Source organism: Heterocephalus glaber, unplaced genomic scaffold, assembly GCF_053883595.1.
Source record: "Heterocephalus glaber isolate CG9 unplaced genomic scaffold, H.glaber_assembly_v1.0 deba00001606, whole genome shotgun sequence".
Taxonomy (NCBI): domain Eukaryota; kingdom Metazoa; phylum Chordata; class Mammalia; order Rodentia; family Bathyergidae; genus Heterocephalus; species Heterocephalus glaber.
Genome location: NW_028258377.1, coordinates 10,430,266 through 10,443,912, shown reverse-complemented (window position 1 = coordinate 10,443,912; position 13,647 = coordinate 10,430,266). Strand labels below are relative to the sequence as shown.

Sequence of the window (13,647 nt, the reverse complement as noted above, 5' to 3'; positions counted from 1 at the left end):
TATGTGAAGATTTTCTATCTCCTTCATTAGAGAATAAATTTCTTGAGGGTAAGAACTTTATCTTGTTCATCATTTACCTCAATACCTAGCCCAGAGCCTTGCTCAGATTGGAAGCTTAATAGGTATTTGTTGCATGAATGTTGGTTTTTCAGATACCTCTATGACTAGGGCTCATCTAGTTCTGATATTTTGTGACTCTACAGACCCTGTTAGTCTCCTACCATCCTGACATTTATTTTCCACATTTACTCTAATTATGAATTTATTGCTAACAAAATGTGTGCCTCCATGCAGCATATTCAATTAATGCTACTGTATCATAATTAATTTATATAGCATTTTGATTTATTTCTTTTTTTCAAAGAAAAATTCTTACATTTCCATTTGATTTTAATTTATGCTACTATTCATTGGCCAATTTTCTCAAAGAATGGTCTCCATTTTCTCTATATCTCTGATAGTTCAGGCTGATAGTTGCAGTTGTATAGGAAATGATGCTTTTCTTTTTTCTGTGTGTGTAGTGATGAATCTTTTCTATAGAGATATTTTTCAAAAAATAATCTCTGTCTGTATTTGGCAAGAGCTCTGCCAGCCCACTCCCTCCCTCCTCTTTTGCTTCTCTATCTTTCCAGCCCATATCACTTCTTTTCACAAGAATATTTTAGTAGCACATTTAGCTTATTTGGCTTCAGTGGTCTGCATTTTTCCAATTGAGAAATAAAACCATGGCCTATTTTTAACCATGAAACTCAAACAGACATCCTAGACTTTTTCTTATACTGGAAAGATCTGGTGAGGGAGTAGACAGCTTAGACAAAATCAGGAAGACACCCTGAACATAGGAAATGATGAAATTTAAGGTGTGTTTATTGGAAGAAAAGTTGTGGTGTTAAAAATCCAGTGGGTTTGGAAACCCCAAAGGAAACCCCACTGAGCCCTCTGGTGAAAAATTACTAGTGCTCATTATATGGCAAGTTCTCCTCAAAGAGTTTTATATTTTTGATCTCATTTAATCCTCATCAATACCTTGAGAGGTAATTATTCATAAATTCATTCACCAATTCATTTATTTATTTACTAAGCTAGTATTTACTGAGTACCTAATATGTCCCAGGATATTTTTGAAGTTAAATTGGGTGAGGTGTGCAATGTTCTTAGCAACTTGATGAATCATTGTTACTTACAGAGCTGAGCAGATTAGGGTAAGAGAAAATTCGTGAGGGGATAGCCTATTTAACTGAAGTATATGATCTCTCCCTCCCATCCTCCATTTTTTGAATAAAGAAATTAACTTCTAATATATAGATGCCCAAGAATCCATGATTAGGAGGAGATGGAACCCAGGTTAATCTGATTCCAAATACTTTGTTCTCCACTCTCCAGCCTCAAGAAAATGAAGCATAGCTGCACTTGGTGCTCACCAGAGCCTGGCCCTGGCCTATGTCCTCTTTTAGCAAATAGCATCCTCTATCTCGTCAGAATGTCTGCAACCCAACATGTGGTGTCTCCCTGTATTTCTGAGGTGGATACTCTTTGGCACAGACCTAGAAGAGCAACAACATCTATTTTTAGACATTATTTGTGATCCAATGAAAACCTATCATTAAAGGACACGTTAATCAGTTTATTTTCCTGTAATGACTCATTAATAAATGCTCTTTTGAAAGTGCTCCTCCAGATACTTAGGCAGTAAAATAGAGAAAGACAAAGCTAACTTGGGCAGAATCATCTTTGTCCCCTTTTCTGGGACAAACCAGTCCCTGGATCATATTCTCAAATACAGGGCCTGTGATCACAGCCCCATACTAATGATGGATATGTATACTCTGACTGCACCTCACTTGTGCATCCTTGGCCACACCTCACCTGTGTGTGTTTAGTGAGGGACAGGCCTATCAGCCATCTCTGATATCTGTGATCTTTCCCTCCTCTGCTCACTTTGTGTACTGTCTGATGTTCAACTTCAGGGTAGAATGATAGATCCCTAGGGTAGTTAGATCCCTGAGGATATGTTCTGAAGACTTTTCTGCCATATTCTTTTATGTATACACACACACAACACATGCATACAATACTTCTCATTTAATACCTACAGTGTTATAGCTTAAAAATATTTTCTCAGTGGAAGACAATTTTCAAATAATCCTCTGGATATATTTTTTAAAAAACAATAGCAAAATTTTATTTTTTTATTTTAAAGGTAGAGAAAGAAACAGGCCCTGCAGAGTGAGTTTGGACTAAGTAAAAGTAGGAAAAGAAGTACACCCTACAGCATGAGGGCAGGCCACCATGCAAGATCTTACACTGTGGCCTCTTCTGTATGTTAAGCATGCATTTGTTTATACTACTAGCCAAGCTTTCAAACTTCAAGGACATGTATTTTCCTAAGATTTTGGTCTATAAAATGTAAAAACCCTAAAAATCTTCAAAACATTTGTGAAACTAGTACAAACACTAAAGGTGGGGGTACCAGGCTTATTCAGCCTCAGGTACTGACCCTGGCACAGGCTGGGCCTTTACTTAGCTTCTGGTCTTCCTGGCTGCAGTTGTCTGGAGTTCAAATGGGCTCTGAGCTTTCAGTGCCACAATGCTAAGTCACTTCTTATCCCCTCCTTTTGCCTGCCCCCTCTTTCTTTCTGATCAGTTTGCAAGCAGATTACATACTGCCATCGCAACATCTTTACCTTCCACAATGGGAGCTCACTAGAATCATAGCAGGTGGCAAATTGGTCTGATTTATCATTATTTGCATTTTGAATTTGTGGTATTTTAGGCCCAGAGAGGTTTTTTTATGCATCTTAAAATGACAGCCTAAACATCAATACATAATTCATCATCTATTTTTCATAATACATGTGGTTAACATCCATTGATAAGCAGAGAGGTCATTAGCACTTTAAATGGGATGTTACAGCTTTAGCTTTCTTGCTCCCTACTCTTCCCCTCTGAGCTTTATAAGGATAAATGGCTGTGACTGAAGCAAAACACACAGCCTCCATACTGATGTGTCAGCAGGAGAGCTTTCTCAGTAGCAGCTTTGTTAGTCTGGAGTAGGACCAAATGTTAACTGAGATACACTGTTTTGGGGGCTTCTATAGTTCCCTGATTTGGGAACAATGGATGCTTTTAAATTGAAGCCAAATGTGAGAGAGTAAGAGGGATTCCTGTACCCCATCCTGCTGTCTTTCTTTCCAAAACCTTAAAACTCTGAAATATTTCCTTGTCATCCTTCTTTCCCCACACCCCACCCTGTTTCACTAGGCATTGCTTCCACTGTTACTCTGAACTGGAAGAAAGGTTAACTTTTAATCATTTTGAGAAACAGATAACCAACACACATAGACAAACTGCCCAGGAATTTGACTAGGGCAATACCAGTGAAATAAAGTCAATTTTATCAGAAGGATGACAAGAGAGCCAAGCAGACTAATTCAGGAGAGCTACAGAGGCCTCATAATGTTCTTAGTGGCATAAATTGTAACCTAACTGAAACAGACAAATTATTTTTCCTTGCTACTCCAGGTTCTTTTACACAGCCTATTCCACCAGGATGAAGCACCTCTGAATAGTTCAGCTTTCACCAGTTTTTTTTTTCTATCTCCTACTGGAAATGGGTAAACCCATTAACGAAAATGTCAACTGCTAGCAGTGTTCTTAAAGCTCATTTTAGGTAAGACCAAGAAGATACATTTTGCCTTATGTATACTATATAGTACAGTATACGATCAGTTCTCTATTATTTAATGTGTGGGCTGTATCCCCACAATGAACTTGTAGTCTTTTTTAGAACCTTCCATTTTACCAAGTCCATCGATGCATCCATTAAATACATATGCACTGGAAGTATAAACCATAGATAAAGGTAATCACTTGCTTTCTCAGCTGAAGTGATTATCCTTTTAGGCTTTCTTCATTAGTTTCATCAGGTATTTCTGGAATGCTTACTACTTTACTGGGTACTATTCAGGGCGCTGGGAAGTTCTCAATGACCACAGTGAATTTTAATAACTTTCTAGCCCCAAGATTAAGAGACATAAGAAAAATTTTGAAAAGCTATATAATTTCCTCACCAAAAATAATGGCATCTGACTCCAGCCACAGTTTACTGGAGTCTTTGACATTGGCTATAGTTCTTGTTAATGATGGGACTCTATTCTGGTAATAAATTAAATCAGCTCCAAATGAAAATAGCCTGGCAATTGAGTTCAGATTTATCATAGATGATATTTCCTAGTCAAGGAAGAGTCACTCCAGGATGAATGTTTTAGAGGGGGTGGATGATGACATATGACATATTTCCAGTGAGACCTTGGTAGCTTTTATATAATTGATGACATTGAGTTGTCTCCATACCATGTAGATACAAGCAGCAACATGTGGTCCCTTGAAAGCAGAACAGACTCATTTGGAGTGCATTTTAGAACACATCCACTTGCTCTTTATTCTTTTATTACAATTTGACTTCTTTCCTGCTAAGCTGTTCTCTGACCAGATTTATAACGTCAGGAATGCACATGCAAGGATAGTTGAATAAGTAATAAAGCTCTAAAGGACCAGTTACGTTAATTTATAATGTGCCATTTGTCGACAATCTGAAAGACATTATTTCAAACAAAGGTAACTAGGGGGATGTTAATAGCCAGCAAATGTATTTATTCTAGTTCTTATTCTGAATAAGTCACTGCATTGCAGAAAGGATTTGTCATTCTGTTAGCAGTGTTCTTAATTGTCTACAATTTTTGTAATTTACATTTTAACCCAAAATATAGTAGATGCTTTCAACAAACTTCCAATTTTAGATATTATGTATACTAAAATATTCCAGACTTTGGGTTTTAGTAAAGGAAACAAATGCCTCAGTTGTATTTCCAAATGTTAGTCTAGTAGCATTTCATTTTGTCTGGCATGCTCCCAGATGTGAGATAAATAGAGAATCATGTAATTATCCAGATAATCCATTCCAAAAATCATTTTTTTGCTTGGCTTTTTTTTTGATGGCCAGAAATATTTGAATTACTTGGCTATGCTATTCCTTTCACATAGCCAGTACAGAACTGGTATGGAGGTAGGGGAATAAGCAAAGTCCTTTCCATAGGGGACACTTGTGGCCTCTAGGTGAGTAGATGAGGGTTACTGTACAAAAACAAGAAAAGAAGAGGCAGTAGCTATATTTCTTAGGAGCTTCTTTAGGTAAACGCTGGATCTGCATCCACTAAGTTGTCTGGATGAGGCCATGAACAATGCAGGTATTATGCAAGTGGCTCCAAGTCAGTGATCTGAGTTGGGGGAACAGATGGAATAAAATGAGCTTAAGTGCAGGATTCTTTATTCAAAATTTGTGGTGCCTGCAAACTTCAATTGGCCTAGCCTATGTGCCCCAGGATTGTAGGACAAATCTCTTCTTAAAGAGAGTCTTCCATGGCCTCACATGTGTATAACTAAATTGCCCTTCTTTTTCATCCCACTGCCCAGTCTCTGTTCAAATCTTCCAGCTCATCTTACCTACCAAATATATTTCCCAAATTTTACCTTTCATCGCTTTAGTTCCTTAATCACAAACTTTCAGTGGCTCTCGAGTTTCTACAGGACAATATTCAAAATGCAGGGTCCTCTGAAATCTGTGCCCAATTTATCTCTTCAGCATTCCTCTCATGTCCCCATACAGGAAGTCTGTATTCTAGTCATTTGAAACTTGTCATTGGTTTCCTCCCCTCTCTGGGATTTTCTGGGCCTTATTTATTTATTGTTTTGGAAGGGGGTCTCACTATGTATCCCAGCTAGGCTTGAACTCCTGGCAAGCCTGCCTTAGCCTCCTGAGTACTAGGCTTATAGGCCGACTTCTGGGCCTTTTCTTTACTTGACTCATCCAAATGCATTCAAATACCTTGCTTTTCCCACTGATCCAAGTCCTCGTCCTGAGTAATGCCTAACCTCATTCCATCTCCATCTTCTAGACCTCACCAGCTATATGCCTACTGGAACCCCCTTTGCTGATGGAACCTATCCTTCGTCAGCTACTTGTATCTCATGCAGCGACCCCTCTTGCACCTAAATATTATTTGCATAACGGACAACTTTTCTCCTACAGCAACATCTTTTCTCAGCTCAAACGCCAACCCTGTGTCTGACACCTTTTCAGATATTTCATGGCATCTAGCAGATAGTAGACTGATCAAATGACAGGATGAGGCCTAATGAGCCCAATTGTAGTTCCTACTCTTCTAGCCACACTTTCTCCATTGAGGGATCCCTTTATCATTCAGAAAAGGGTCAGTAAAGTTCTCAGTAAAACTCTGAAAAGCTCATACATGACCAAGGCCTCTGGCACTTTTTTCTCTGAGTGCTCAGTTGGCTGTGGTGTCTGAGTGTCTGGAACAATAGTGTTACTATCTGCTAGCTGTTTGTTCCCTCTCTATCTCTGTGTGGTCATAAACAATGGGGATAACAGTACCCATGCCATGTGGTTGTTGAGGGGGATAAATAAGATCGCATGAGTAAAGCAATCAGTGCATGGCATATAGTACACGCCTCTTAAGTGCTTGTTCTTGTTATTAAACATCACGTCAAAAGAATTTCTTAACATGAGGTCCCAGTCTTTGCCTTCAGGGGGAGTGTCAGTTGTAGTAAAGGTCTGCACTTGAATAATGGACTTTGGAGATAGTTCTCCAACCTCTAGGATGGTCTGATAGGTGGAGGTGTTCTGGGGTGGCTGAGTCTCAGGCCTTTTACTGGAGTGACAAACTCAACTCTACAAAGATAGTCTTATTTTCCCCTTCATGTGCCTCCTCCACAGGTCATTGATAGGACAATAGCCATAGCTTACTGAGTTTAAGAAAGGATGCCCCAAATATTTTTTTTTTATCATCTGACTCAGACTGACACTAAGATCAGCACAGCCCAGGATGGCATAGAGATGTGAACCATGCAGGTGAAATGATCACGGAGCCTAAGCTTCAGACTAGGCAATATCCTCAGGCTGTTAGGTATCCTAGACATTTCTGCACTCCCTAGGGCAGAGCTGAGGTCTAGGACATCATCCTGCCTGCATGTTGCTTGTCTTTAACCACATGAATTTCTGAAGATCACCTCTTTACCACATCTATGTAGTTTAAAATATTCTGCCTAGTGGGCTGCCTTCCCGTCGGGCCTACTTCTGATACAGATTAGATGTGTCAGCCTTCTCGGCTGTGAGCTAGAATAGCAAGGCCAATTAGTTCTCGCCCTTTCTTAAATTGGAAGACAACCCATTTTGCTACTGGGCACACACGGAGGAGCCCACTGGCAATGTGCCTGTAGGGTAGTGAGTGGGAGAATTACCTTGAATTCAGTCTCAATGTTGGCTAGTCTGGCTAACTCGTTGCTTAGCTCCAGTGCGGTGAGGACAGGGTCTTCGCTGGACAGGGACAGGTAAGCAGCGCTTGCCAGTCCTTTGTAGGCATTCATGCGGGAGCGCGAGTGGCTGAAGGAGTCTTTCCGCTGCTTCTCCGTGCACTCAGTGCACTTGCAGAAGTAATCATGGGGCCTCTCTATGCGGGCACCCTTGAGCAGCAGGATGTGCACGATCTCATACTCCTGACAGTGGGCTGCCAGGATGATGGGGGTGATATCATGGGAGAAGCGTGTGCCATCCTCGTCATAGGCGTAGAAATCGTCATCTCGCAGCTCCTGCTCCAGCGGGCTGAGCGTCAGGCGCTGGCCCTGCGCAAAGGCCGGGTGGTTGAGGATGGCTTCCACGATGCGCACGTAGCCCTTGCTGATGGCCAGCAGCAGCGCGTCCCCCACCCGCGCCAGGTTCTCTTTCTTGAGCAGCAGCTCTGTGACCTCCAGGTGTTCATTGCCCACAGCCAGCTGCAACGCGTTCTGCCCCATGTAGTCCACGCAGTTGAAGTTGAGGGTTTTGGATTCCTCCAGCATTTTCCTGACCACTGGGATGTTGCCATACTCAGCTGAGTCCAGGAAGCGCTCTTCTTCGGGAGTCAGGCTAGTGCCCTTCTCGTTGAACATGTAGGCCGGGCCCCGGATGGCCTGGCGGCGGCCCTTCTCTCTTAAAGTCGTGTGCCGGCGCTGCATGTTTTTGAAGGTGCTGCTCCCCAACCTGTAGAACAACAACGCAACAATGTTCACTTTCCCAGAGGCCCATGGACTCCTTAGAGTAAAAACAAACAAACAAACAAAAAACCCCAAAATTACTGAGATTAAAAAATAATATCACAATTGGAATCTTATGACAATTTATGAAGTCTTATTAGAAATCATTGCCTTTATAACTGAGTTGAATACAAATTGTATTGCCTGAACTCTTCCTTCCAATGGAGGAATCCTGAGTTATCCAGACTGCCTCGCAGCCCTGAAGTGGAGTGGTGGGCCCCAGAGCTGAAATGTGGGTTGAGCTGGTGTGTGATAGGAGGTGGAGTGCAGGATATGGGGTAGGGTATGGCTGAAACATCAGGGCTGTGGGTTTCATGTAAAGTGCAGCAAGTTGCTCCACCCCTTCTGTGCTTGTTTTCTTACCTTCACAACATGGATAACTTCTGTGTGTTGTAGCATCCATGGGGAGGATTAAATAAAGTAACTAGGATGTAAAAACTACTTTATATTGGTATTATTCTATCCCTTTCTGTCTCTTGTTATACCTGCTTTCCAAGGACTGTGTCACAGAATTGGCCACCGCAGTCACTGCTGCCTTAGGTTCAAGTGCTTCATTCCTAAGGATTTCTTGCACTGTGGTAAAACTGCAGTAAAGTACAAGTATGGCCACATGGGTCTGGCTCTACATCATGTGCTATTCTCTCTGGGGACTGTGCTTTCTGGTGCTCATGCAACTTAAACACCTACTAAAAGGCAACATATGGCAAGAAGCAGGACTGGAGTCATGTCCATGGAATCAGCCCCCCTGAAGGAATTCTTATGATTGAACTTGAACTTTTATATAGGCAGAAGAAATAGGTCAACTTACATGCTGGGTTCACTTCAAACTTGTCACTCTTTCCCATTGTGGCATAGTGTAGAGATTAATACAAAATGACTAATAATAGTAGTTAATGTTTATTAAGCTCCTATTATGTGCCAGGTGCTGTACTAAGAGCTTCACATATATTAATGTGTAAAAGTCTTATATCAAAATGAGGAAGGGGTGGTGAAAGACAGTGAAGTCAGAAAGTTTAGAGCAGTAATTCTGACTGTCATTTGCCAGTCCTGTGACTTTGGAAAAGTTAGAATAAATAACACCTCTCATGTAATTTGAATTCAAGACAGTCTATTCCATCTCCTGCTAGCCTAGAGATCTTGAGAAGATACCCAGTTCCAGGTCTCAGACAACTCTAAATCAGGACCACTTATTCCCTAAGCCTCTACCAACTTGGATTTCTCAAATTCTTCAGATTCCCCAGTTGATCCTACCTGAATTTTCTATTCTCTTTTCTAAGGTACTTCCACTCACATTATTTAAATAATAATAAAATGGCATGAATTTTAACAAGAGAATATCTGTTCTAAAAAATCAGTATATAGGGATTTTTTTTAAACTATTTTTCACAGTCCTAGAGAATTATCTCTTGTTACTGATTATGTCTCCATGCATAAAGAATACGCACCATTTCATTTAAGCCATTTAAAAAAATAAATAGAAATAATGCAGAGCAAAGATTTTAAATAAAACCTAGTGTTTTGAGATTGAAAAAATATGTCATTATCAGTCTTGTGAATTTTTGAATTTTGGGCTCCTTTTAGTTTTTTGCTCTCTTAAGCTTTTGACCTTTTCTAATCTCTTTGGTTTTAGGTCTTATGGGCCTGATCTCTGATATAAAGCGAAGATTGGAGGTCAGAGCTTGATACTCCAATCCTGCCTAGAGCTGAGTCACATTTCCCTCGGGAAAAGCTGCTAAACTTTGTGGTGGAGCTCCTTCTTCATCCCCCCCAAAAAGGAATAATTATGGGCAACTCCCTCCAAAAGCAACAGTGAGTGATAAATCCTAACAGAGAGCTCTGCATGCCATTAGGGAAAGAATCTGAACTGTCAACCACTTTTCTAAAGTGCACTTTGATAAAAGATTGCTGCGGAAAAGATCATCAGAATTCAAGTTTATGAGCTGCATCTGAGCCCATTTTTTCAACAGTACCGTCATTCCAGAGAGACAGGCTGTTATTCATGCCAAAGGCAGACCCTAGACTGGGATTCCCACAGAAATGTTTACAGGAGAGAGGGATTCACAAAGAGCTTTATAGAGTTTTTCAGAAAGAGAGGTTTAACTGAGTTGAAAGCTAAACATTTACCTCATTAGTATCCCCAAAGGGCCTTTTGTTTTGGGAAATGTAATGAACTATATTTCAAGGCATGTCATCTGGGGATACACATACAGAGACGGAAGTTAAGCTTACAGAAGACTAGTAATTTTTCTCATGAATTAGCCTGTCCTATGATAGGTTTCTACCTCTCGAGAGTACCTATCTGGACATATCCATCACAACTCAACCCAGGAAAAATCAGTTTCTACTCAAGAGCATGGGAGCCATGTGTCAGGTATGAAACAGCAGCTGTTCTCAAAGAGCAGGCACTGCAACTCGATTCCGCGTCAGTTTTCTATTAGAGATCTGTCTAAGAGGGAGAATAGTTCAGACTACAAGGTCAAGGGTATCCAACTATTACACAGCAAGAAGCCTTGGGGAGATAAATTCAGAGGAAATATAATAACTACTGGGCCAAGTCAGAGCAGAGAAGCATTTCACAAGGAATATATATGTGCCCAATCTAAATTCAGAGTCCATATGAATATCACAGACATCATAGATGATGCTTTAGCCTACAAACTTAAAAGATGTTCGAGTGTCATTTGTTAATTTCATTAACAAAACAAATCAAAACAGAACATACAAAGCAGGTGTTAGCATTCTCATCCTCTAGGTGAAGAAACTGAGGTAGGTGAGGTGAAAATACTAACCTTTAAGACAGATAATTTCTGTACAGGAACAGAGCAACATATACATCTTGATGTTCCTATACTAATTATGAAGTGTGTGTGTATGTGTGGCTAGTACTTGTGAGAAGTTAAATGTCTTCACCAGTTGTCATGCATTTTTTTCTGAATGACCTTGAAAGCAGACACTAAGATGTAGCAAGAAATAAGCTCCTCTTTCACATCGTTAAAATCTCAGGTTTATGATATATTTGAATGCTCAAAAATGGTCATTTCTGCTCTGGAATATGCATATCCACATATAACGGGACGTGCTTCTCAGTGAGAGTGCTTCCAACATAGGGATTTTACAACAGGCCCTACACCATGGTAACTGATACTGATAGAGGGCATTTAACTCACTGTGGGCTTTTTGTTAGCTCTGGCTCCTCCTACCCTGATATCTTTCTAATGATGTTTTCAAACATTTGTACACTTATGAATTTATTTAGCTGCTCTATTTTTGCCATTTAATCTTGATATTACAGATATTCATGTTTTAGCCATATGTATCACATGGGTCGGTAAGAATCTGCAAAAAGGGATGTGTCATAAAGTCATTTGGCCATTAGTACCTGGCAGTAAAAGATCTCACTGTGTTGCTGTGCTGGATGCTGGTGATCTTGTCCCAATTTTAAGGTCAATTATAAGCAGAATGATTCTCCCTAAAGTTTAACAGCCACTTGATTACTTTTAGTTTAGTATTTTTCTTAAAAATGAAAGGCAAATGCCTTTTTATTTGCATATGTCATTGAGGTAATGAGTGATCCAATTCATCAAATACCTCAATTAAGATACTATGTTTTTCATTTTCCAGAAATGCATACATTGACATTTGGTGTTATCGAGAAGGTGGGTTCCAGTGGAAACAACCATATATGAGGAGGAGGATTGATTATTAAGCTCCCTTTTCACCCCCCAGTTGCTATTTTTATCAAGCTGTTCCTACAGATGCATCAGCCAGTCTCAAGGAAGCCAGATGTGAGTAACCCATGAAAAGTACAAATCTTGCACCTTAAATCCAGCTGCAAGTGAGCATGACCATAGGCCTTTTGCAGACAAGGATTGTGGTTAATTACTGATGAAGAAAAGGCCACTTAAAACGTCTTTTAGAGATATTTTTGTCTTTTTCTTTTCTAAAATTGCTACAAGTATCAAAGATCTTTGTGGAAATTATCCAAGCCTAAAATCAATTCCGTCAGTAACATTCTCCAACAAAACAAAAGAAAATTCATGAGTCGTGTCAGATATTCAGGAAAATTCAGCTCTGCTCTATTCCCCTCTCCTAAGTGTACAAGTTCTCACAGTCCAGAGCAACAGTGAGGAAATAGTCTAATGATTTGCAGTCTTCTCCTAAACCTCAGTTCTCTCCCCAGTGTAAAGGAAGTAATAAAACTCATGTCTCATGTTTCTCATGACCATAGTGAAGAATAAATAATGTATACAAAATACCCTGGACATTATACAGCTTTATACAAATGTCCATGACAATAATGATGAAAGTCTTACATATCAATAGATTTAAGTACACATTTATTTCACATTTATTTAAATTGACTCAGATTTTACTCTAAATGTATATACTCAGCTAATTTTAAAAATGACTATGTGCCAGATACTGTGCTGAGTATTTTATGTGAATTATTGTTTTAAATAAATTATCATATAAGTTTAGCCATTTTCCTAAATGACTACTCAATCATAATGATTAGCATTTATTGCACATTAACCATGTGGCAACTTTCATGCTGAGTACTTTACATGCATTATCAAGTTTTCACAAGCTTCTAGATTATTTAGGTGCTATTGTGCTTCTAGATGACAAAATGAGGTTTAAATAAACTAACCATATATCCCAAGCTGTACAACCCACACTTAGGAGTGTGGTCTGCTTGATTTAAAAGCCCTTGCTTTTGACTGGTATGTCACTGCCACCTATTTTCTGTCTGCATTTTGTCTAGGGTTTTTTAGTTGTGAAGTTTTTCATTAAAGTGCAGGGTCTTTGAGGACAAATGAATTGTCTATATGGCATGTGTACCAGGTGCCCAGTAACCTTGATGGTTAGCACATGGTACATGGTTAAACAACTTAGTCAAGTCTTAAATACTTGATTGGGTTTGCCATTTATGAATACCAATAATATGGAGATGGTAATGTTTATGAGCATTTTTTTTAACAAAGCTGAAATCATCTAATCTTATAACTACTATTTTTTATTTCTGACAGACAACTTTTAAAATGAGGTATGAATTTCAAAGTTGTACAGGTTTCCAGTTAGTTCTACTCTAAAGTATGGCCCCTAAGTTGCTAGATGAGGCAGTTAATGTCAGAGGGTATGTTAAGTGCCTTCAGTGACTGGGGCAAAGAAGAGTCATATTTCTATGTCTGTATGTAACTGAAAAAGTTTTCATATTTCCAGAGGCATCTGGCTTTTTTGAAGTGTCATCTTCCTTATTCTGTTGAAGTTGCAGTGAGTTAGTGCACTTATTATTTAGTGCCTAGTAAATACTCTAGTGTTGTTGAATATTATTAACTTTATTGTATTTCTCATAACTATATTAATTATGTACCTAAATATTTAACTTCTTACCTAAGCTAGTGACAATAATATGCTTGTACAACATTATATATTTTGAATAAAAAAGACACTCTCCTAACTAGTTTATTATATACATGAGTTCATACATCTTACCAG

At 39.3% G+C, this 13,647-nt stretch overlaps 1 protein-coding gene and 1 long non-coding RNA gene across 7 annotated transcripts in view; one reads left to right on the top strand and one right to left on the bottom strand.

Annotated features, from left to right (window-relative positions):
* LOC147822921 (uncharacterized) overlaps positions 1 to 13,647 on the top strand; it is a 408,296-nt gene that overhangs the window by 159,449 nt on the left and 235,200 nt on the right. For all 4 annotated transcript variants that reach the window (XR_015444740.1, XR_015444741.1, XR_015444739.1 and 1 more), the window contains exon 2: positions 11,770 to 11,933. This is a non-coding gene — a long non-coding RNA (uncharacterized LOC147822921). The remainder of the gene's footprint in view (positions 1 to 11,769; positions 11,934 to 13,647) is intronic.
* Trpc7 (transient receptor potential cation channel subfamily C member 7) overlaps positions 1 to 13,647 on the bottom strand; it is a 188,457-nt gene that overhangs the window by 172,524 nt on the left and 2,286 nt on the right. For all 3 annotated transcript variants that reach the window (XM_013077533.3, XM_087194729.1, XM_087194728.1), the window contains exon 2: positions 7,318 to 8,095. In XM_013077533.3, the coding sequence (XP_012932987.2) occupies positions 7,318 to 8,095 (778 nt within the window). The remainder of the gene's footprint in view (positions 1 to 7,317; positions 8,096 to 13,647) is intronic.